Genomic DNA, 25,945 nt, shown 5'->3' with positions numbered 1-25,945 from the left:
GGGTCTTTTTTATCTTTCTTTCTTCCTTCCTTCCTTCCTTCCTTCCTTCCTTCCTTCCTTCCTTCCTTCCTTCCTTCCTTCCTTTTTTTCTTTTCTTTTTAAAAATTATTTATTAACAACATACTTAGAAAAAGCAGTTCATTACAGCAGCATCGACATATTCAATAAAAATTTCCTGAGCTAAGATGCATCTCTTTCAAAATTGGCTGTAAATTTTGAGGGTCACAGTTAAAACCTCATTCAATTTTATGTCTTATAAGGGTTATACTGAGTTCAATATTGTATAACTGTATTAATTCAACTGTGAACCTAAAATTTTATAGCCACTTTTGAAAGATGCTTCTCTTTCAAAATTGGCTGTAAATTTTGAGGGTCACAGTTAAAACCTCATTCAATTTTATGTCTTATAAGGGTTATACTGAGTTCAATATTGTATAACTGTATTAATTTAACTGTGAACCTCAAAATTTACAGCTAATTTTGAAAGAGAAGCATCTTTGCTCTGGAAATTGTTATTGAATATGTTAATGCTGTAATGAAATGCTTCTAATCATGTGGTTATTAAATAATTTAAAAAAAAAGCAATAACTACAAAAAAACAAAAAAAAGAAGCAGCAAGCTCTGGTTCAAGAGCACAGTTCTGAGAGAATTCTGAAGGGAGAGGTCCTCAGCAGCTCAGGTCCACTCTTGACTTTAAAATGGATGCTAAGAGTTAGGCTGATTTTTATTTGGGCATAACTGTATATAATGTGGCTTTGAACAGTAAATGTCACATAGCACCTTCCATCTAAACTACTCAGGCTAGACAGCATGATTTAGGAAGACCTAAGCTGAACCAAAGATGGCCAAATATGGCTGCAGGAGGACTGATGTGTGGACTCAGGACCAGACAGGCCTAATTCATACTGTGGCTTTGTCATGTGAACTCCAGGGAACACTGGGCAGCTTCCTCTCAACCTCCAGCCTCCTAGCATGGATATAACTGTGCTTTCTATATACTCCCATGAGAACTAAGTAATCTGTGCTTGCAGAAACTCTATTCCTCGTCTACCAGGTACAAATGTTTATTTAGCAGTACTATATGATGGCCTGTTTCTCTCAGAACTATGGTTTACTCGTAAATCACATTGCCGCTGGGGTATCAAGTTATATAAGAAATTAAGGTTGAGGTTGGGTGTGGTGGTACATGACTTTATCCCAGCACTTGGGAAGCAGAGGCAGGAGGATCTCTGTAAGTTTGAGGACAGTCTGATCTACACAGTGAGTTCCAGGCTAGCCAGGGCTATGTAGACCCTATCTCAAAAAAAAAAAAAAGAAAAAGAAAAAGAAATAGAAGTTGTGTGCATGGTAATGGTAACAAAGCAACATTATTTGCTCACTGAGGGTGTGGAAGCCCCATCGTTTCAATCCTGAGATAAGGTTAACTTTGGGTGTGACAATATTTTAAACTCTCAGGGCTGAGGGAGAGGGAGTCTACACACTTTAACAACTCTTTCTTTTATTTTAAACAGAGGTTGGAACATCTCATCTTAACCATTGTTAGACCGTCTAGAACCATCCTCCCCTAATTATTTATTCATTCATTCATTGTGTCTGGGGGAGGGGTATGTGTACATGGTATGTGAACACCTAGTGCATGAACAGTGCCCAAGGACTCTATCATTCTCCATCTTATTTCCGGGGACAGGGTCTCTCACTGGACCTGGAGCAAGGACTCTATCATTCTCCACCTTATTTCCGGGGACAGGGTCTCTCACTGGACCTGGAGCAAGGACTCTATCATTCTCCACCTTATTTCCGGGGACAGGGTCTCTCACTGGACCTGGAGCAAGGACTCTATCATTCTCCACCTTATTTCCGGGGACAGGGTCTCTCACTGGACCTGGAGCAAGGACTCTATCATTCTCCACCTTATTTCTGGGGACAGGGTCTCTCACTGGACCTGGATCAAGGCTGGCAGCCAGCAGGCCACAGGGCTCTTCCACCTCCACAGCACTGGGGTTACAGGCATACACAGCCACCCCTGGCTTTTTACACGAGTGCAAAGGCTTCAAGCTCAAGTCCTCAAGCTTGAGCGCAAAGTCTTCTTACACACTAAACCATGTCACTAGCCCTTGATCACTTATTTTGAACTTGACATTGCATGCTGGAACATCACTGGGATCCAACCTCCTTCCCTCCCCCAGCCACTCCCCTAACTAACAAAACACACACAAAAATCTTAAACATTTTTCAGGTTTTCTAAATTTCCAATGCAATCAACAAACATTGGCTTGGAATTCACCCCTGTATCAGGGTGAGTAGTTTTTTATCCTGCTTTAAATTCATGCCCTGGGACTTAAAATTTTACCTTACTCCATTACTTCAACAAATAATATTATTTATTTTTCTTGCAAATGGACCATATAACAGGATAAAACTAGTGTCTGTCTTTCTCGAGGCGTGTGTATGGAAGTTTTTGTTGCTGTTGTTGTTAATCCGGCCAAACCCCAAACCTCTGAAAGCCAAGTATCTAATGGGATTATTGATGTCATCCTGGCATTAAAAAAAAAAAAAATCCTTTGCCCTCTCACCAAGAAAACATCAAGAGATCTGGATTTTAGAACCAATTTGGCTGTAATCTATGTGAAATAACTTTGGGATCTGCCTGTCTGCTCTTGGTCTGTGGTCTGTGACCTGGGGGTGGGAGTTGAGGAACTGAGAAAGGGTAGGGACTGACAGGAAGCGCCTCCAAACCTCCAAATCCCACGAGTCCAGATCAAATCATGGGTAACCCCTAGCAAGATGTCTGTTCGGAAAAACATCTTAATAGCAATGCCAAACACCGTCCCCGGAGGTTTTCTCTAATACCCTCCACTGGCCACTTGTCACTAGGAGGTATCTGTCTAGATTTTTTCACGAATACCTGTGCTGTGGTAACACCCTCACCTGCCGGGACCTCGGGCCTTTGCGATACAGGCAAACCCTGGCGGTATGCGGTGAAGGGCTCAAACCTCAGGCAAAGGCAGTTGCCAGAACTCAGCCTGGTGAGCCACCCCAGAGCCATAGCCTAGGCTTTTGAGGCTCTCTAGTGCTGAGAACTCTTACTTCCTGCCCCACATCCCACAGTGGGGCTGCCCAGGGCCCAGGGAGTGACTAAGAAAGGCCCAGTCATCGTGGGCACCGTGTCTGTCAGAATTTCCCCACTTCTCTGAAAGATGAGCCGTGGGCCTCTCCTCAGAGCTCTGGTCTCAGGGATATAGCTGACACCTCAGGGACAGGAGTGCCTTGGAAACACAGCAGAAGTCTGGCTATAGCTCCCATTTGGCAGCCTGGGAAGCTGAGGTCTTGGGAATACAACCCCTGCAGCAGAGCAGACTCAGACCTCAGCTCTGAAGCCAGGCAAAGGTCTCCTCGGCATGAACCTTCCATCAGCATCTAAAGCTAGGCACAGAAGAGGGACTCAAGAGGGACTTTAAGGAGTCCAGCCCCATCATCTTAGGTCCCATTGTCCAAGACTGGGGTCTGAGTCCTCATTCCTGTGTCAGTGAGGGCCCCAGTGTTCAGTGTGTGGCCTCTGACTGTGGGGAAGGTGGACGGTGGCCTTTCTGGTTCATGGTTCTAGGATTCTGGTGTGCCTCCCACACTTCTCCTTATGCTGTGAACCGTTTCTCTCTGTCAAGCCCCCTCAACCTTATAGTTCTGTGGTTCAGGGAGACCATTTCTGGGGTCTTTGAAGGAAAAGCTAAGAGCACACATTGTGCAAGCTCTGGGCTTGAGCTTTGTGTCTGAGCCCGGGCTCCAGTCTGGGTGTAGTCTACTCAAAACAGGAAAGAAACTTTCATTCCCCCCCCCTCCCAGGGAAAGGCATCCAGAGCTGATGTCAGCCCCTGGCTGGGCAGTTAGTAACCTATAAGGCCAAGTGGATGGGTGCTCTTCCCCAGCCTATCCCTGGGGAGCAGAGCTTCTCCTGATCCAGCTCTGGCTCTCACCTTCCTACACTGTGTCCAGCTTCAGAGCCCAACCAGCTCCACCCACAGAAGCCAGGTAGAGAGCAACCATGGTCACTCGCTGGGCTGTGACCTCCCATGAAGGCTCTCAAATCAGCTAAGAGGACAGTTGCCAGACAGTTCCTGACAAGACCCCTCCGGTACATATGCAGCGATCCTGATCTCAAAGGTCATCTTTCCGCACAGTTCCTCCTTTCCTGCCCAACCCCGTGTCAGCTGTTTATTTCTCCGTGCTAAATGCCACAGCTGATCCTTCTCAGCTACCTTGGTAGCATTTGGTTAGAAACACTCAACACCAAGGGCAGGAGAAGGCAGTCCTCCAAAGACCATGTTTAGGACCCCGCTCTTTGGAAAAGGTTTCCAGTCATGGCCCAGACTGTACAGGCTCATTCATTGGTTTCTCCACCCAGACCAGGTCTCTCAAGTGAAGCTCAGACCACAGATGCCCACAGAAGCGCTAATCATAGAGTCAGGGCCAACAGTGTCATGTGACAAGTGTTCTGTTCTTATAAGAAGGCGTGTCGGGCGGGGGGAGCATTCTTCCCTGGCAGTCTCTCTGAGACCTTGGTGGTCTGTCCAGTAATAAGATCTCCAGCCTCATGCCCTCAGCAGTGGTAAAGGAGAAAGCAGAAGAGATTCTGCTTGGCCTCTGTGCCCTTTCCCAAATGTTGGATAGGCAGTTTCACAAAGCCAGGCGCTGGGTTTTAGCAAGCTCGCCAGTGATTTTAGGAATGAGTCAGAGTTGGTATGTAACGAGAAATAATAATCACTAATACTTCTTGAATCCTTATAGGATGTGTGATTGCAGGAGAGCCATGAGCCTCATTAAGGAAGCCACAGAACCATAAATTCCTTAAAGCAGGCAACTGGCCCTAAATTGGCAAGCTGACCTTGCTCAAGCCTTATCAACTGGTCACTCCCAGGACTGAAGGAGACTGTGAAGCCAGCCTGTCTTTAGTGCCCTAGATAGCTCGCCTGCCCTGCCTGAGAAAATAATCTTGGGAGGAAGACCTCAATCACCCAAGGACACCAGACCTTGGCACTGAGTAAACTCCTCCAAGTGTTTTCAGTAGAATCTCTAAATAAGCCCAACCCTTCATTAGTTGCAGATGCTTTCTTCCCTTGGAAGTTTCTCCCTTCACTGTGATACCTGAACAAAGGACACATTCCTTGCAGGTCTAGCTCTGGCTCTTAGATCTAAACTCTAAACTCCATCGTTTTCTGTTCTCCTAAATCTAACCAGTCTTTAACCAGGCGTTCAGCTCTAGCATGAACACTTTACATGGACCAACTCAGTTAATTCTCACCACAGCTTAGGATGTCAAGACCTTCCTTGTCTCCACTTTACAGATAAACAAATGGAAGCCCAAAGATTATATATAGGCAGCTAGTGAGGCTGTCAGGAGGAAACCTCTAGATCCAGCCACACAACCCCAAGCTGATACCACACCCAGAAATGTAGCTACACCCCTGGGGTCTGTTGGTACCTATCACTGAACCAGTGAGGGCTAAAAAGGAAGGAGGCTCTTCGATAATCCAGTCTCAGAGCACCAAGCTCCTGACCGGTAATCTTACGGGGCTCCAGCTGTGCCCTACGGCTCCTGGCTATCTGGCAGAACGTCCTTACCAGTCGCCCCAGCTCTGTCTCCTCGCTCTCCTTTCTCTCCTTTTGGGCCTCGGTCACCTGAAACAGGAAAAAAAAGTGGCATTAGGGATGAAAACAAATCTTATTTGTTAATAATATGTTATCTGCAAACTTGCTAACCCACAGAAGCCCTCAGGCAGCAGCCAGTAGCAACCAGAGGGCACAGTAGGGAAAATAATGACATCTTCTCTGGTTACCCTGGGAAAGAGGAGGGGTCTAAATGAGAAAGTCCCATGAAAGTGTAGCAGAGCTCATCTATCAGTGAGCAGGAAGCAAAGGCTTACTGTTTTAGAAATTCACGTCCAAGTCCATCCCAATAAGGAGAGAGGAGGGGGCTGAGCTCCAGCTCTATATGGGACGGGGTATACGTCAAGACGATTTTTCTGATTGGAGAGACTCTAAAACGTGAGACAGAGTTTCCAAAGAATTACGGAATTTCTTTCCCATGGTTAAGTTAAAAGAACAGAGCTCTTTTCCTAGTTGGCATTTCACCCTACAAAGGAGTGGAAATTCCTGGCACCACTCAACGGGAAATAAAAGGCTAGGGAATTCTGTTCCAAGGTTTTCCAGAAAGATATCTGCAAATCAAAAGCTCAGTGCATACTGTTGATGAAGAAGAAAACAAGTCGGAGTGTTCTAGGGAGGAGTCTCTAGTGTGACCCAAAGTTTGAGTAAACCAAGATAACCACATTCGTAGATGAATATGCTAGAAAAATATCTGGCAGAATGAACTGTAAGGAGTTCACAGTGGCTACTTTATTTATTTGTTTATTTATTTATTTTTAGCTTGTGTGTATGAGTGTTTTTGTTGAATGTATGTATGTAGGCATCGGATCCCTTGGAACTGGAGTTATAGACAGTTGTCAGTTGCCGTGTAAGTGCTGGGAACTGAACCCGGGTCTTGTGCAAGAGCCACCAGTGCTCTTAACCGCTGAGCCATCTCTAACTCCTCACAGCACTTATTCTAAAAAGTAAGAGCTAAAGAGACCAAAAAAAAAAAAGAAATTTCCTCTTTACTTCCCCTTTGTACACGTCTGTATTGTCTAGTTGTGTTTCAACAAGCATGTACTATCGTTAGAACCCTTTAAAGGTAAAATGTTTTCAAATTAGGATCACGAAAGAAAGGAAAGCCAGAGTCTGCTTTGTCACCAACCAAAGAGAAGAATAAGATTTCCCAGTGATCCAAGATCAGAAGACCATCTCAGGCATAGGGTGGGAATGATTAGCGGTACTTTTTCTGGGTTGTCATGGTAACAAGTGAAGAGTAGGCAGTCTGGGCAAAGAGCATCAGATGCCCTTGTCTTCGCTAGTAATGACAGGTGGTCTGACAATATCGAATAGAAAGGGAATCATAGGGATGGACGAACTCTGAAGTGGGTTGCTTAAAAATGAAACAAAAATCTTCAAAGGACAATCCATAGAGAGAGGAAAAGATAGAAGAAACATTGCTGGCAGTGACACACACACACACACACACACACACACACACACACACACACACACACACACACACACACACACACACACACACACACACACACACACGCTTCCACTCCTCATGATGACTCTGTGGAATACAGCAACACAATGATTTCTAGTTTTCAGATGAAAACTCAACATTAATGAGATGAAGACATTTGTCCGATGTAGCTCAGCTGGGTGGCAGAGAGCAGATGTGGCCCCTGGCTCACCCACTCCAGGGTCCCTTTGCTGCTCAGGAAATGGTGGTAGGTGGGGATCCAGGATGAACCTAACTTCATTATTACCTTTGAACCCACGCATGCCCATTGGGCCTGTGGCCCCCAGCTTTCCATCATCACCCTTGGGGCCAGGAAGTCCTGGGGTACCTCTCTCTCCTGGCAAACCTGGGGAGAGAAGAGACAAGGGTAGGGTTGCAGACTCAGAAATGAAAGATCCCTTAGAGGCAGTTGTCTGAGTTAATGATCAACGTCACCATGTATCTTCCATAGCCTCTGCTGTAAAAGTAGTATAGGGTAGGTCAGCACAAACCTCCCAACATGCACCTCACTCAGACTCAGACCCTTCCACCTCTGAAAGGCCCAGTACTATTGTGAGTGATGGTGATGATGCCAAACCCATTTAGCTATTTTTACCCCTTTAGAATCCACAAACTTTTACAGTATTTTCTATGTGCCAGGCATAATCTCATTTAAACCTCACAACAAACACTGAGGCATTATTTCACCTGCACTACAAACCAGGATGCTAGGGTTCACCAAGGTTAAGTTACCTGCCAAAGGGCACAGAGTGAAGAGTGTTGGAGGCAGGATCTGAGCCTTGTTCCTTCTTAACTGAAAGTTCCTGGATGATCATCATTGTGTCATACTGGGGCAAAGGGGCTCAGTGGTCCTAGGGGAGGGGATGCCGTGGGGATGGAGTCAATGACTGGAAAAAGGATGAACTAGTGCCTCATGCTAATTAAAGAAAGGACAAAAATCCTTCCTTACAATAAACACAAGAGGTGAAGCAAAGGGCCGGAGTTTGAGGAGAATGAAGACATCAACAAGGCAATCAATGGACTCACAGCCTCATCAGGCCCCGGGCTCCAAGTTCTTGGCCACCGGGTCTCATGGCCACAGATTACACTAATTGTACCATGGAGAGCCAGAATCAACAAACACTTTTACCAAATGAGAGCCCAAGGTCCCCAGAGACCTGACTTAAGTCCAGTCATCGCTGCAGATCAGAGCTCTCTTAATCAATTGCCCAATTCTTTTTTGCCTGGAGAGCTGGTTTTCTTTGTGAGGGTTGGTTTTTCCCCCACCATACGAGAAACCTGTCTCCCAGTTCTTATCCCAAGGCTAATATCGAATGGCTGAGAGAGGACAGAGGCCTCCAGAGAGGGTGTGTCAGAGAAGCTGCTGAAAGGCCCTTTTCTCCCTTCTTGACATGATGTATCTGTTCCCAGAGTCCAAGGGTCCTGTGGCCAGTGCATTCTGAGCCTAATGCAAGATGTGCCCAAAGCTCCCCACCCTATGATTCATTAGGCAAAAAAAGTGGTTCCACATCTCTGAGAGCCCTGGGGCATCTTCAGCTCTGAGAAACACAGGCCAGAATGGACGTCAGATCAGGCTTGCGTTCTCCCCCTCCAGACCCTGTCCCCCCAACCCTTGTTGGTCACATCCCTGGAGATTTAGTGGGAATAATTCTTAAAATAAATAACTGGGACCCACACCCCCACACCATGTTTCCTCTCCTTGTGTCACTCTGAAGTCTCTATACCCACTTGGAAGAATGTGGCATGCTGCACAGGCTCCAGAATGCAGACTCAGATGTGACATTTGATAAGAGTCACTAAAAGGGAACTTCTGAGGTGATGAGTCTAAGAACACAGTCTTTGTAGAAGGCCCTAAAGTGCCCTCCCCATTAGCCATTGGGTCTGCAAAACTGTGGCCTGTGCATCAGGAGGTGAGGTAGGGAAGGAGGTGTCAGGCTCCTAGGGTCCTAGAACACCTCCACCTGAAGGTTCTGGCCTTGCAGGCCTGTGGGGGGGAGTGGCTGGAAGGAGTCCTGGGACTCTCCCACAGCTTTTGCTTCAGCTCCTGGAGAAGCATTTGTTCCATCCTATTGTTAGGCTGACAATCTCTTAGCCACCTGTTGGAAGAGCCCTAGAAACCCAGTAGATGGGCCCCCTTCCAGGGAGCTCATTAACTCCCCCAGGAAGAAACAGGAATGGACTTGATGTTCTCCCCCAGCTTCATCCCAGGTACCCCATTACCTCGAAGTCCAGGGAGTCCAGCGATGCCTGGCTTGCCCTCCTTCCCTTCATTTCCCTGATCACCTTTGGGTCCTGGTGGCCCTGAAAAGTGAAAACAGCACCAAGGTTAGAGGGTAGAAGACCAGGTGACCTGTGGAGGAAGCAACAAGTTCCTCTGTGATGAAAGGAAGGGCCAGCATTCTGCTTTGGAAGCACCGAGGATGCCAGCTAGTCCTGGGGGACACCAGGAAGGTTCCAAGAAATAGCAAGAAGAAACGGGGCTAGTTACATAAAGAGAGATGGAGGGTGTTCACAGCTGAATATTTGTGTCCCTCCCAAATTCATTTTGAAGTTCTTACCCCAAAAGTTACAGTTTGGGGAGGTGGGGCCAGTGGGAGGAGATTGGGTTGAGGTGACATCATGAGGGTGGGGCCCTCCTCAGTGGGATTAGTGGCTTTATAAAATGAGATAGGCCAAGTGTGATGGAGTACATCCATAGCCCCAGCACTCACTCAGGAGGCAGGGAGAAGAGGGTGGTGAGTTCAAGGCCAGCCTGGGCTATATAATAAGACCCTATCTCCTATCTGGGTATGGAGAAGAAACAGAAAGAAATGAGAGAGAGAGAGAGAGAGAGAGAGAGAGAGAGAGAGAGAGAGAGAGAGAAACTCTCCCTCTTTCCCTAAATTACCACTTGCTCCCTCCCGCCCTGTCTCCTGCCTTCCATCTTTCTCTGCCAGACCAGAATACAATGACCAAGTGTCTGTCTACAAACCAGGAGAGTAAGCCTTCACTTGAACCCAGTCATGCTGGTAATGCGGACTTCCAGTCTCCAGAACTGGGAAGGAAGAAATGCCTGTGGTTCACACCCCTAGTCTGAGAATTTAGTTATGGTGGCCAGGGCTGACAAAGGGCTGAGCAAAAAGGGACATTTGTCTGTGGAAGGAACAATTGCTACAGGGACTTAAAGAGAAGACAGGGCTGTGTAAGCCATGGGGAAGCAAGCAGCGGGGGCTCTGTGGCCTGGGAAAGTGGATCTTGGAGGCCTAGGTGCTGGAGTTGACCCAGATGGAGGGCACCAGAAGTCTTGAGAAGGGCCTGAGAGAGGGGAAGAGAGGAAGTGGGCTGTGGTGTGGAAGTGGGGTGGAGGGAGGCCAGAAGGAGGCCAGAGGAGTGAGGGTAGAGACTATGGTCTGTCCAGGTGGGACGCCCTGGGTTAGGGAAGTGTCCATCAGAGACACATGGAATGGCCAGAGTACTTAGAAAGTGGGACAGCTCTTGGCTCTTACTGGGAAAGTCAGGGAGGAGGCTAGGCTAAGCTCAGATTTCTGGCTGGGCACCTGGGTAGAGGATGAGTTTCTAATTGCTCCTGAGTGGGGCTGCCTTCCAAGCAGTGTGGCAGGGATTCAAGGGTACGTGACTGAATTCAGTCCCCATAGCTGTGCCGTGTGTTGAAGTTACTTGTCTGAGGCCACACAGGCAGTCAGTGGGTGAAGGAGCCATGGTTTCAATCCAGGTCTGCCTGGTACCCGTTCTTTCTGCCACACCCACGGGGCCAGACTTCTCACCCCTCCTACCTTCCTGCCACGCAGGCACCTGCTGTTCCCAGGCTGGCAAAGGCCAGGGGCCCTCCCTGTCTTATGACTGCCATTCCAGGGATGCTTCTGGTCACCTTGCTGGTGACTTTCCCATGGTTCCTGCTGGCATGGGCACAATCCCTGTGGCCAAGCAAACCTGGGGCCCTTTGACACAGACCTCACACAGTCTTGTCCTGTAGTCACAGCAATTGTGTTCTCTCTTTGCCAACTAGGAATCCCGCACCCCCACCACAGAACTGCTTCTTATACATCTCTGACCCTGTTGTAGAGACTCAGGATCCAAAAACTCACCTTCTGCTCAGTTGGGGACCAAGAAAAATGACTCAATCCTATTTTACTGGCTTGAAGAGTGATCAAGTTATGTAACCCCCAAAACCTTCATCTTTCTTAGGAAATAGTATCTCTGTAGATGTAGTTAGTTAAGGTGATGTCATACTAGAGCAGGATGGGCCCTAATCTAGTGACTGGTGTCCTATACAGAGACAGAGACATAAGAAAATACCTCAGGAGGCTGGAGAGATGGCCCAGTGGTTAGGAGTACTAGTTGCTCTTACAGAAGACCTGGCTTCAATTCCTAGTACCCACATGGTGGTTAACAACAGTCCATGGCTCCAGTTCCAGGGGAATCTGATGCTTTTCTAACCTCTGGGGGCATTTCAGAATGACACAGGTATACTTAACATACACACAGGCAATACAGTCATACACAAAAGAGTGAAAAAAGAAAAACGTGTTGGGATATCAGAGGCAGAGACTGGAGGGAAGCACCTACAAGTCAGGAACACCAAAGGTGGCCCAAGCCACCAGAGTTCAGAAGAGTTAGGAAGGGACCATCCCTCCCTCTGAGCTTCAGAGACACTCCACCCCATGGATACCTTGGTTGAAGACTTGTGTGCTGGATAGCATTAGTGTCAACTTGACACACCTGGGTTGACGGAGCCTCAGTTGGGGAATTTCCTCTATTGGACTGGCCTGTAGCCATGTCTGAGGGGCATCTTTTTGATGAGTGATGTGGGAGGGCCCAGCCCACTGTGGGTGGTGCCACCCCTGGGCAGGTGGGCCTGTGTTGCATAAGAAAACAGGCTGAGCAGGGGCCAGAGGAGCAAGCCAGTAAGCAGCGTTCCTCCATGGCCTGTGCTTCAGCTCCTGCTTCCAGGTTCCTGCCCTGAGTTCCTACCTTGGGCTCCCTGATGAACTGCGACCTGGGAGTTGTAAGCTGAATAAACCCTTTTCTCCCCAAGTTGGTATTGGTCAGAGTGCTTTGTCACAGCAATGAAGAAACAAACCAGGACAACTTGCAACCTCCAGAAAATAGACCTCTGTTATTTTTAGCCCCAGTGTGTGGTGCTGTGTTCCAGTCACCCTAGGAAATCAAAACATGCAGGCTCACAGCACAGCAGAGTCTTGCACAATCAATATTTGACAACTGAATGAATATATGAGATCACCGGGTGTTAATACACACAAAACAACCCGACGGCCAAGATCGAGATGTACTGATACATTCCAAAAGTTGGCACTGTCCTCAGACCCTAACCAGAGCTGACAGCTAGTTAATAACTCAATGGCACAAGAACAGGGGGAAAGTAATCAAAGTTTTTAAAATTCATGAGTTACATAAAGTATTTAAGGGGAGCTGAGGTTTGTAGCCATCATCTTAGTTTTGATCCCAGTTGTCAGATCACAGAATTGAGATGCAAAACCTGTTTTGCACAAGATCACATAGCCGACACAAAGTCAGAGATAAGTTGCAAATGAGTTCCACACCCCCATCTAGCAGTCTCCCTCCAGGTCAAACTCAGCAGTAAAGGAAGTCTAGAGGGGCCTGTGGATCTTCTGCGAAGCTCCATCTCATACACATCGCCCACTTTCACTCTTCTCCACCCCTTCATTTCTCCCCACCAGGGGGCCCAGGCTCTAGGAACTAAACCTATGGCCAGGCTCCTCACACTGTACTGGCCTGAAGTTGGGATTCTGAGATCGACTTGTGGGCAGCAGATGTGGGTATCATCACAGTTGCAGTACTCACATAAGCCTTTTGACTTCTCGCTTTTCACACTGTCTCATGTCTTATTTTTGCATTTGCCAGGGTAGGTCACAGTGTGGAAGGGTCTGGGACGAGGAGGAACAGAGTCCTGGGGTCCCCTCACAGGGACTGCCACCACCTGAGCCCACACGGATCGCAGTGCAGCCCTGCCCCTGCCCAGCTGCCAGGAGGACTGGTAACTGGGCATTTGAGAGAAGCAACTCACACAGGGGGAGCTGTTCCTTCTCCCTTCTCAGATCCTGGAACAAGGGATGTGGTGAGGGAATCTGTATATGCTGGAATCCAGAAGCTGACCTGCTCAGAACAGAAGATCAGAACAGCTGCTGAGCCAGCTGAAGCCAGCATTACTATGACCCCGTTTCCCATTTCCTGAAGCTACAAGACCCTAGGTACCTCCTCCTTCTACAGAATGAGAGTCCTCTCATCCTCATTCAAAGCCAATTTCTCTGAGAAAAGGACTGGGTAGGGGCTATGAGCCCATTTCACAGCCAGGCTGTCCCTGTACCTCTTGGCCCTATTAGCCTGCCTAATAGGAGGGACAAGTGGAGGGATCCACTTGTTCATGTTCACAGCATATCCCACATCCACCTGCAGGCACAGGTGGATGGTGAGAGGACAGAGGGGCATAGCACCTACCCAGGACTTCTGCCCTGCACAAGTTGTCTCAATCCTTTGTAGAGCCAATGCGCTGTTTTACATGTGGTTCCATTCACAGAGATGGTCCACCCCTATAAACTGGAAGCCAGAGTCTCCTCATCAGACCTAGAATCTAGCCCCCAATCCATTGCAGCATCTGCTTCTGAGATGCACTGAGCCAGACTCCCTCCTCCGTCCACTAGAGGGTGTTTTCCCACAGACAAAAAGCAGCTGCCAGATAAATCTGCTTTGAAACTTGTTTTCATTCATCAAGAGATATATTTTCTACTTCTGGCTTGACATTTGACTTGGACAAGTCACTTCCCCTCTTGAGGCCTGTGGTTCTCCACAGTGGTACAGGAGGATTAGACTAGATGATTTCAGAGATCCATTCCCACTCCAAAGGGTTCTAGAAAACTTGTACTCTAGCTGTCTGTGTATGGCTGGGTAGCTTGCCTGGAGGCTGTGCTTCCTCTCCTGGCCTGCCTCTCCACTCCGATTTCCTTTCCACCTCCTGGGATTCTTCACTCTCTGGTAATCTAAGCTCTCTGTGCCTTTGAAGTCCACAGACTGATTTCAATAGGCCCGACTGATGCTGAAAAAGCCGAAGTGGAAGACAGAATGCCCTGTTTTGCACGTCCATGAAAGATGAACTGGTGTCAAAACTCAGAAAATGGGGGCTAGAGAGATGGCTCAGTGGTTAAGAGCACTGACTGCTCTTGCAGAGGACCTGGGTCCAATTCCCAGCACCCGCATGGTGGCTAACAACCATCTGTAACTCCAGTTCCAGGGGATCTGACACCTTCTTCTGACCTCCATGGGCATTGAACGACATGGGTGCACTTACACACATGCAGGCATATATACTCATACACACTAAAAAAAACCTCGGGCTGGAGAGATAGCTCAGCAGTTAAGAACACTGGCTGCTCTTGCACAGGACCTGGGTTTGGTTCCTAGCACCCGCATGGTGGCTAACAACCATCTGTAACTCCAGTTCCAGGGGATCTGACACCTTCTTCTGACCTCCATGGGCATTGAACGACATGGGTGCACTTACACACATGCAGGCATATATACTCATACACACTAAAAAAAACCTCGGAAAATAGCACACCCACCTAAGAGAATGAAAACCATTTGGGATGAGCCCAAGGATAATGTAAATGTGCTCATATTTGAAAAATGTACACACCAGCATTTGTGGATTCTGAGCCAGAAAAGAGCAAAGTATGTATATTTACATGTAAATTATACATGCAGGGTCTGTATATGTATGCATGAATGTATATACATGTGAGTTAAATATGCATGCATGTTTCTGTGTGCATACATATGTGTTTGTACTTGTGAGTTATGCATTCAGGTGTCTGTATATGTATTTTTGTGTGCAGGTGTGTATAGGCCTGTTTGCATATATGTGTACATGTATATTTAAAGACCTTAAGGAAAGGAATTAAATAGAATTAGAGCAGGAAGGCCACTCCACCTGCAGCATGGAAGTGCATGGAAGCTTATCTGGTCCCATGTCCAAAGCCAAGTTAGAGGTTTGCTTTGTTAAAACTGAAGGGCAAAAAGGACATCTTTTTAATAGTGACATCTGCTACCTGGCAACAGTGAGAGAAAATGAGAGAGAGAGAGAGAACCAGACAAAGGGACAAAGGGCAGGTACTGGAAGGGGCCCAGGGTGTTCAGCTTTGAAGAACCAGGAGCCTCAGGGCCATGGTCTCAATACTGTGTTTCCTCACCAGTTTCCTTTATTATTTTTATTTGATGTGTATGAGTGTATTGCCTACGTGTATGTAAGTGCACCTGTGTCCTGCAATGCCCAAGGAGGTCAGAAGAGGCAACAGATTCCCCTGGAACTGGAGTTATAAACAGTTGTCAGCCACCATGTGGGTGCTGGGAATCAAACTCAGGTCCTCTGCAAGAGCAACAAGTGCTCCTAACTACTGAGCCATCTCTCCAGCCCCTCCTCTCCAATCTCATATTGAAGTCACCACAGTGATGGCATCAGGTGGGGCCTTTGGGAGAAGATCAGGCCATGAGGAGGTACCCTCCTGAATGGTGTTAGTGCTCTCATGAAAAGGCCACAGAAAGTTGCTTTGCTCCTTCTATCATGGGGGGGACATAGCAAGAAGAGGCCACTGCTGCTTATAGCTGGGAGAGGGAGTCGGCGACTACAACCTGGGTTTCTGGGCCAGACCAACCCAGGCTTAGACCTTGGCTTTGCCACTTGCCGAGTACATAAGGAAGAGTGGGAATGTCATTCGGGTTCTTTATCTGTGAAATGGGGACAATAAGACCTTGTTGCAGGATGTGATGACTAGATGGCTTCTATCTGGAGAACGAAGGTCTGTAAATACCTGGCTCATGATAGGCCACGGGTCAGTGTAGTTGCTATCAATAGTAAGGGTCTGAACAGACTGCTGAGGGAACAGGAAAGCAAGAACAGCCAAAGATGGGGGAGATCTAAGGCTTCAGGGATATGGGAAGAAGAAATTCTATCACCTACTTTCCTTTGACTCCTGAAGTGTCAAAGCCCAAAGTGACCAGGCCTGGGCAGGAGAGCCTCTGACTGCCAACATTAAGACTGAGCCATTATTCCACAGTGCTTACTGGGTGCTAGTGGCAGGCCTGTACTGTTAGTGTTGGGGGACACAGAGGAGACCAGCAGACTGCAGGGAGTAGAATGAGAATTGGGTGTTGGGATTAGAAGTCCTGGTCTGGTCATTTAATTGCACACTTTCAAGGGGTGGATTTTATATCACTTATGTAAGTTTCAAGTAAATTATGCCTCTTTCAACAATAAGTTCAGAGTGGGATTATTATCAGTCACGTGACCCTGGGTCAGCAGGTAGTTTTTCCTGAGTCTCAGTTGTTTTCTGCCCTCAATCCTACCCCTCCCTTGATAGGGACACCTGCCTTAAAGCAAGCATATGGAGGGCTCACTTTAAAACAGAGCCATGCACACAAGAATGTCCTGGAAATGCAAAGGATTGTCAGATGGACTCCAGGGTGACGACAGCGCCCTGTGGTCACTTCAGAAGTTCAAGGGAGGAAGAGCTTCAGTGTGATGGGGAGAGGAGACAGGGCTGGGGTGTGGGGGGTGGTGGTGAACTCAATAGATGCAAATGGTTCTGTCTGTCCCTGTGTGGGAGTGGAGGACAGGCAGGTCCAAAGGGAATGTTCCAGAAAGCACACCAGTTGTCACAATAGCATGGCTTCAAACAGGCTGAATCCAAATCTGGCTCACCCCACCTCACCCTGTGACCTGGGCAAGTTGTCTGAGCTTCCAGGATTTCAGTGTCTGTGGCAATGCCACTTCCCCAGAGAGTTGCTGCCCCTGAGAGATGCTATGTGATAGACACTGGAAGCACCCACGTGTAGCAGGTATACTAATGGCGTCTTTAGGGCTGACAGTAGCGCTAGGCAAGGTTTCCATGAATTCTGCAGCCCTGACAAGGAGACAGAGTGGTTTGCCAGAGGAGAGGGAAGCTGAGTTTCTAGGCTAACAGTTGTTGGGCCATAGCAAGAGCATAGTTGGGTGTCCAGACATTTTTTTTTTCCATTTCATTCATTGATTGATCCATTCATTCATTTGTAGACAAGGTTTCCTTATATAGTCCAGGCTGGCCTCCAACTGTTAATCCTCTGCCTCTGCAGTGCTGGGATTACAGACATGTGCCACCACATGTATGTAAAACAAACAAATTGTTAAATGAAATATATTCTTCTACCTAGATAAAGACATCTTCCTAGCAGCCTAGAGGGCCAGGTTCAGCTTTGGAATTCTCTACTTCCCACAGCTCCACCCATCAGAACCCAGAGGCCAGAGGAGCCTTCTGCCCAGTACCTGAGCCCACAGCAGGACCCTCTGGTGTCTCAGCCCCAAGCTTTTGGAGGCCGCAGCAAGCACACCAAGCTCTGACTACCTTACCCCTCATCAGTCACCTTGGTCACTTTCCTGTCTAGGGGTGCGGACACAATCCATTCTCTGTGCTAGGGAGGCTTACCCAGAAGCAAAATGTGCATAGTTCATTTGGCAGAAAATTCCAGAGTCATATAAAGCATTAAGACTTGAAAGAGAAGGTGTGGGTTTGAACCGATGCCCTTCAGAAAGGTTGTGTTGGAAGGAAGTAGCAGGAAGGGCAAGCAAAGGAGGTACTATGGCCCGGGCTTGGCCGGGCTGGGGCACTCAGTACCTTTGGCCAGGGAAATGTTCCTTAGGGCGATGGAGTGCTCCCAGTCCTTGAGGCGCAGGTCCTCGGTCACCACATTGAGTGTGGCTAGCTCCTGTTTGAGCTGTAGCTCCATGTCCATGTGCACCAGCCTCATGCGGCGCGTGTCCTCACTGGCATTGCTCACTAGCACCTGCAGGTCCTGTAGGCGCGTGCTCTGGAGAGCCACGTCGTAGGACAGGCTGTGGTTGAGGCCGCGCAGTGCACCGCCCACATCGGCCAGCTCCTCGCCCAGGACGCCGACCCTGCGCGCCAGCCCATCCAGCAGGCCCGCGTGGCGCTGCAGCAGCAACTGGCTGCGGTTGCTCTGCACCTGCAGCTGGTAGAGTTCCAGCTGTGCCGAGTCGCTCTGCTGTCCGGTGCGGTCACGCAGCAGGGCCATCGCCTGCTCGGTTTGGGCCGCCTGCGCATGCAGTCCCCACAGCGTGCCCTCCAGCCGCTGCACCAAACCCGCCAGGGCCAGCAGCGAGTCCGACTGGTTCTGCAGCGCATCCTGAACTTTCCACACCTGTTCTGTGAAGTCCGCCTGCAGCGGAGCCTGCAGCAGCCGCAACTGCAGGTCCCGGAAGCTCTCATTCAGCTGGTTCACATTTCGAGTCAGCGCCTTCAGGTCATCTGGGGAGCTACGAGGCCTGGACACTGTGGAGAAGCGAGAGATGAGCAGGGGTTGGGCAGGGAAGTCCAGGTAACGACAGACAAGTATGCAGTTGGTGCTCAATAAAAGGTTAATGAAAGGAGGAAAATACTAACACTGGGTGTCTCCGTAAATCCCAGGCACTGGGCAGAGGTCAGTGGTCCCCCAACCTGTCTCTACAATAGAATCACCTCCACAAATTGATTAAACTGGTCCTTTGTGTGACCTGGGCTTTGGAACTTAAAAAACAAAACAAAACTCCCAGTAACTAACGTGCAGGCAAGTTTGTGCACTGCTGCACCAATTGACCCATGGTGTGTTAGAGTCATCCATATGGAACCATTTTTTTCCCATTGAAAAAATTATTGGTATGGGTCCTTTGGGGAGTGGCTCAACTTACATTGATTGTTCCCCTCCAAAGCTCAGGTAACACTATGGAAGAGAATGTAAGTTCAGGAGGAAGGGTTGGAGTTTCATACAGCCCTGACTCTGAGACATGACCTGGCCTTTGCAGTCATGAATTCAAAGTAGCTATAATTACTTTATATTTATAATTACAATCTTACTTATTGTTTGATTGATTGGTCTCAAGGTTGGGCCTGTCAAATTCTGTCATGGAGGGGGGGGCTCATGAGGCTCCACCCCTCCCTGAGTATCTACTGATAGGCAATGGCTTCTTGGAGAGGGATAAACATTTTGTTCAGCCGCTGGTAAGTTTCCTGTGCGCCTGTAAATAACCCTTCACCAATGCTCCTATAAGCAACTCTAAATTCAGTGACTCACATGCACACACACAGACACAGACACACAGACACACACACACACACACACACACACACACACACACAAAACAAAACAAAACAAAACAAAAAACACACAGGACACTGAGGTCCTGTGGTTACCTCAACTTCAGAAAGTAAGTACTGACAATGGTCTGAATGTACCTTCTTCCCATTCATCTGTGAGAATTTAATGACCTAATTGCCAGTGGTAATATTAACAGGTGGGGACTTTTGGAGGTGATTAGGTCATGTGGGCAGAACCCCCAGAAATGAGATTATGATCTTGTGAAAAAAGTCTGGAGGTGCTGTCCATCCTTACTTCCATTGGAGGACACGTAAGAGGTATCGTTGGTAAGAAGCAAGCCCTCATCAAGCACGAACTGCTGGGACCCTGATCTGGAACTTCCAGTCTCCGGAACTGTGAGCAACGCATTTCTGTTCTTCACAAAATATTCAGTCTAAGGTATTTTGTTATAGTGACCCTAACAACAGTATAACCTCCTTCTATTTAAGTGGCTCAGGGCAACACAGCAAATCCTAACCCAGTGGGCTATCCCAGAATTGGACCATTCTCCACACCTTTCCTAGAGCTGCTTAAAGTAATACTGTCTTGGCAATAGATACAGCCAGGGTACAGGCTACAGTGTTTATTTTATACCCTCCTAAGTTCAAGGTCCCATCTCCTCCTACTATAGCAAGAGTCATTCTGGGCAGGGGAGGTATTTGCGATTATTCCCTCCAGTCTCTGTAGCCTCCCACCTGTCTAGGTCTCCTTATTTTCCTCCCCAGCAAACAAGCCACCCCAGTCCCTCCTCACTTTCCTCTTGCAGAGGTTTCCTTTCCCTGGTTATAAACAATCCTAAAAGGAGAAGCCTTCATTAGTAGATTCTAGCATCCTGAGAGCTAGTGAGCTGTACCACTGGGGGTGGGGGGTGTCTAGGGACACTGGTTCCCTCCTCTGCTCTGTATACTAGGAGATGGAAGTCAGTAGCTGGGGTGGAATTGGAACAATTAGGAGGGAGGAGATGAGGCTCAGAGGCAATTCTGCTTTGGATATCTTGAAACCCAGAGAACTAGGGAGTTAGTACAAAGCCTTATCAAACTATGAGAAAATTAACAGAATAGTTTCTCTTCCAGGGCCCCATGTTCAGAAGTATAATAAAGGGACAAGAGGGACAGATGGGGGGGGCAGGAGGGACAGATGGGATACTTTTATATTCTGTGTTGTAAAGACACATTTGTACTCCATGTTATATAAAGGAATCAGCACATACATGCTATTACTCACAGCATATGCACACTGTTAATGGTTTATTTGTTCTGAGCAAACCTTCCCAGCATTCCAGATGCCCTTAGAGAGCACAAAGGTGACAGCAGCACAAATTACCTTGACTCAGCATTTCAAGAGGTGCCGGAGCCCAAATATCCACAGAATGAGGGAAAAGATCAAGGAATGGTAACCAGAGAAGCCCAGATGTCACAGCTTTGGAAATGTGATTAACCACCTGACCAGAGTGGGAGACAGGGCTCTGGAATCACTGATTGGTTCTGCCCTGCCCCCTATGTAATCTGCTGGTTGGAGAAGAGAGGGGAGACAGATTTTCAGGATGTGAATTCACTGCCTTCTCAGATTGACAGCTCTGTGAATAAAGCACTAAAAAAATTTTTTGGTTTATTTTATGTGTACAAGTGTTTGCCTGCATGTATGTAAATACATCCATGTCATGCAATGATCACAGATGCCAGAAGAGGGCATTGGATCCCCTGGAACTTGAGTTAATGATGGTTGTTAGCTACCATGTGGGTATTGGGAACTGAACTGGAGTCTACTGGAAGAGCAGTAAGTGCTCTTTATAGCTGAGCCATCTCTCCAGCCCCAAATAAAGCAATTTTAAGATTTGGTTGCTCTCTGCTTTTGCAGTGACAAGTGTCATGAACTGAATTCTGGTTTCAGAAGGGGAAAATGGGAAAACAGGTGGAGAGTTCTTAGGCCAAATGAAGACCTGCTGTGCTCCTTCAGTAACGCCTCTAGAAGCCCACAGCATTCACAGCAGCCACTTTGGAGGACATAAGTCACGTCAGATCAGGTTCAAAGGGGTTGGAACTGGACAGGGCCTCACAGCCCTGCTTCAACTTTTCCCCAGTGCTTTAACCCATGGAAGTCACAATTGTCACTTGGCCTCTGCTTACCAGCCTTCAGTTTCAGTTAGTTCTGATTGTTGGAACATTATGAATTCTGCTTGGCTTGGAATGGGCTGCCCATGTGAAAAGTAGAACCAGTAATTCACTCCACCGCACCCCCCAAAGGTAGCCCTTCAGAAATTCAAAAAAGCTTCTCATCGCCTTTATATGTAGGTTTTCTTCATGTTTAACACCTGCAGATCTCACATTCATTTTCTCAAGGCAAGGATGAGGCCCCAGGCAACCTGTCTGACTGACTTCTTCTGTATTTGTTCTAGTCCATCAAATTTTCCTTAAAGGCTGAGCAAAGGTGGCTTCCCAAGGTATAGACAGAGGGGATAGAGTATAGCAAAAGGATCATCTCTGTTGTTCTAGGCAGGAGACTTCTGGTGAGATGGCCCAAGCCAGGCCTGGTCAGCTCCATCTGGACTCTGTAGAGCTCAGATACTGGATGGGTCTCCACAGCCTCTGGGGAACTGGACGTTTCCTTCTACAGATGAAAAGACCGAGGCCAGGAGGGTGGGAGGGACTGGTCAATGCCATGCCGCCTGACTCTCGCTCCCATGGTCCACAACACGGCTCCCCTCTAGGAGGCGAACTAAAGAACTGTCCATACAAGAACAGCTTCTGTTAGGGAAAGAGGAATTTACTGCTTGAATTTACTGCTTGTCTGAATTTACTGCTTGAATTTACTTGTTTGAATTTACTTAAATGAAAACAGTCTCCTGGCCAGGATTGCTCCTAATGCAAAGGCAAAATTCCAAGCCTTTGATTCTTGTATTAGTTTCCTAGGATACTGCTGGGGATCCATCTGTATGTGTTCCAGTGTGATACCATCAGCTAAAGGGTGCTGCTAGGTCAAAGGTGACTTTCCAAGGGGTAGACATGTGGAGCAGAGCATCATGGAAGGATGAACGCCTTCATTCTGAGCAGGAGACTTCTGGTGAGATGGCCCAAGCCAGGCCTGGTCAGCTCCATCTGGACTCTGTAGAGCTCAGATACTGGATGGGTCTCCACAGCCTCTGGGGAACTGGATGTTTCCTTCTACAGATGAAAAGACCGAGGCCAGGAGGGTGGGAGGGACTGGTCAATGCCATGCCGCATGACTCTTGCTCCCATGGTCCACAACACTGCTCCCCTCTGGAAGGCAAACTAAAGAACTGTCCATACAAGAACAGCTTCCAGGGAAAATGATCCCATGACCAACCACAGCCAGGAATCCACAGGACTCTCTTCTGAAGAGACCACCACTGGCCAGTGTTTGAGTTAGTGCGCAGCCAGTGTGTCTGTCCAGGTCCCACCCACACAGGGTGAGATGCTGAGACAGGGCAGATGGAGAACAGAGAGCCCAACACTTTCCCATCAGTCTCTGCTCAGGACACCCCAGAGCTTAGGCACAGCAAGGCTCATTGGGGGTAGGAAGGACACCCTGAGGTGTGAACACTCTGCTTCTGGCACTCATTGGGAGTGACTCAGCAGAACAGAGCCAGCTCCTTGGTTGAAGTCACAGTTTAAGGTCCCATTTGCCCACAGGCCAGGCCATGAGGTTAGCAACTCTCTCCCCTCCCTCTCCTTCCCAGACCCTTTGTTCTTGTGTCCCTGGGCCATCTCCCTTCCTCAACACCTACTGGCTCTAGGCCTTTCCATCCAGGAAATGGGCCTGAGACTGTGTCCATAAAGGGACAGCTGGCAATCAGCCCCACATCCTTCTCAGAGAGTCCCTGTGGGTCCTTCATCATTGCACAATCAATCTGAACATAAATCCAAAGAAAAGAAGATCCCTCCCTAAGCACACACCCTCCGGCTAGTCAAAGCACTGTTTTCCTTCCTCTTTCTTCCTCCAGCTCCATCATTTGCATACCCGGGCTTCACAGTGTCACTCCTGGGGAGCTGTTCCACCTAATACTGTTAGTATAATTATTTCACAAGAACATTCCCATCCTTCTCTTGGTCTTTTATAACTATAATTTTTAATGATGGAGAAGAGGGCCCTGAGGAAAAAAACAAACTTTTTTCTCTGTTTTTGGTCAAACACTGATGCAGAAGATGCTTACGACCACATGATGTGGTCCCGCTCCCTCTCCACACCAAGCAAACAAGCAGTTCTCCCATGGACACCAGTTGTGTGTCCATTAATTCACTTCTGACTATCTACCTGGAGATAGGGTCAGCCCCCACAGGCTAAGGGCTCAGCCCCCAAGGTTGGTGCCACCTCACTGCCAGCTGTAGGTACAGGTTTGTTTTACCCATTTCTGAATGGTGAGGTAGAAATTGGGGTTCCCAGGAACCCATCTGGGTCCCCTGGTTTTCCCAGGAAACACGTTTTCTGGTTTATCATGAAGGGCATTACCAAGGATAGTGGACATGAAGACATGCTTGGGACATAGCATTAGGAAGGTATTCACAGCATCCATGTTCTTTGATATGTCAACCTCTAGCCATTCAGAAGTAGTCTTTTGGGGCTTTTCTGGAAAGCTCCTTTTGTAGGCATGATTGATTATATCATCAGCCACTGTCAACCGTCAGCACCTCTTCCCTTCCTAAAGACTAGATGCTGGGGCTGAAAAGTCCCAACTGTTCCAAATTATCTCTTGGTCTTTCCAGTGACGAGTTCCCCAACCCATCCTGAATCTCCTGGGGACTGCCAATCATCAATCATCTCATTAGCACACTTAAAATAGCATTGTGAGATCCCGAGGCAGAGTCCAATGCCAGGAAAGGGGGTGAAGAACAAAGAGATTTCACAATAGCTCAGGGACATGCTGTAATTTACCCAATTTTTTCCCCTTGATGAGTCTCCTTTTCAAGTATGGTGAATAAACACACAAACCCTTCCCCATCTTTTAAAATTTCTTCCTAACAGTAAATTCCCAGAAGTTAGATCACTAGGTGAAATGGTGTAGACATTTCTAAGACTCTTTAAAAATCCTAGTCAAGGGGCAGGAGAGATGGCTCAATGACTGCTCTTACAGAGAACTGGTTCCCAGCACCCATGTTGGGCAGCTCACAACCACCTGTAACTCCAGTTCCAGGGGATCCAATGTCCTCTTGTGGCCACTCATGTGCACAATCCCCCCCCACAGATACACCCACACACACACACACACACACACACACACACACACACACACAATTAAAAAAAAATTAAAACTCAGTCAAATGATTTCCTATAAGTTAATTTATTTTAAAATTTTTACTTGTTTGCCAGGAGCCAACAGTTGCTTAAATCAGATTACACTGAAACCACCTCAGGTCGCACCAATTGGATAAGCAACCGTCTCTCAGAAACCAGGTAGCCTCACTGCGGTTGAGCAACCCTAGTAACCTTAGCAACACTTCCCCCTTTTACAAATGACTTCATTCTTGAAATTTCCCCACCCCTAGCTTCGCTTCCTCCTTTTACTTGTTACATAGCAAACAGAAAAATAAACATTTCAGAGCTTGATCAGACCACCTGTCTTGCTCTCATTTCTCGTGTCTCTTGTCCTTCCATTCGTCGGTTCTCTCCTCAGGTCCAAGTTACCCCGCTGGCCGGGGGCACTTGTTTAGTTTCATTTTTTGCATATGAGTGTTTTGACTGCATGTGTGTAAGTGTACCCATGTGCATGCAATGTTCAAAGAGGCCAGAAGAGGATGTCAGATCCCTCGGACCTGGAGTTAGGGATGCTTAGTAACTACAATGTGGGTGTTGGGAACTGAACCTGGATCTTTTACAAGAGCAGCCAGTGTTCCTAACTGTTGAGCCATCTCTCTAGTCCCCCTTTAAATTTTTTTTATTTTTATTTTAATGTGTATGTGTGTTTTGCCTATATGTATGTAAGTGTACCTGTGTGTGCAATACTTATGGAGACCAGAAGAGAGTGACAGATCTCCTGGGACTGGAGTTAGGGATGGTTGTTAGCCACCATGTAGGTGCTGGGAACTGAACCCTGGTCCTCTACAAGAACAGCCAGTGTCCTTAACCACTGAGCCATCTCTCCAAGTAATACTAATTTTGTGTAAGTAAATTTATAGGTTTTGAGAGGTTCTCCAGAGTCCTATCAGGAATCTTCCCTGATCTCGCTTCTCACCACCTACCATCTTGAGAGTGTAGATTACAGCCACTTGTATGAAAGACAGGGCAGGGAAACCCTGCCCACGTGGCTCAGGCTAACTGGGGATACAGCACAAGACCCTGCAGTGGACTGAACTGTGGTGTCCCCAGTGCAAATGTGAAAGCCCTCACCTCCAATGGGCTGTTCTTGGAGACTGGGCCTTTAAGGAGGGACTTTTGGGGAAATGAGATCCTAAGAGTGGGTTGTAGTCCCAAGAGGTCTTATAAGAAGTAAAGGAGACATGAGGAGAGCAGGCATGCGAGGGTACAGCAAGATGTCCTGCACACCAGGCCTCAGGAGAAACCTAATGTTGGTGGCACCTTGAACTTGAAGCTCCAACCTCCCGTGTGACTGCCCAGTCTGCTGTCTTCTGTACAGCAATG

General features: G+C 47.8%; 1 protein-coding gene across 3 annotated transcripts in view; it reads right to left on the bottom strand.

Annotated features, from left to right (window-relative positions):
- Nucleotides 1–25,945, bottom strand: part of Scara5 (scavenger receptor class A member 5) — a 114,533-nt gene that overhangs the window by 26,234 nt on the left and 62,354 nt on the right. For all 3 annotated transcript variants that reach the window (XM_008828138.2, XM_029561131.1, XM_017796921.1), the window contains exons 4-7: nt 17,836–18,510; nt 9,374–9,454; nt 7,401–7,499; nt 5,617–5,673 (exon numbers count right to left, since the gene is read on the bottom strand). In XM_008828138.2, the coding sequence (XP_008826360.1) occupies nt 5,617–5,673; nt 7,401–7,499; nt 9,374–9,454; nt 17,836–18,510 (912 nt within the window). The remainder of the gene's footprint in view (nt 1–5,616; nt 5,674–7,400; nt 7,500–9,373; nt 9,455–17,835; nt 18,511–25,945) is intronic.

The sequence above is a fragment of the Nannospalax galili genome, unplaced genomic scaffold (genome assembly GCF_000622305.1).
Source record: "Nannospalax galili isolate Female #2095 unplaced genomic scaffold, S.galili_v1.0 scaffold612, whole genome shotgun sequence".
Taxonomy (NCBI): domain Eukaryota; kingdom Metazoa; phylum Chordata; class Mammalia; order Rodentia; family Spalacidae; genus Nannospalax; species Nannospalax galili.
Note: the sequence above shows the minus strand (reverse complement) of the source record. Positions and strands in the feature narration are given on the sequence as shown.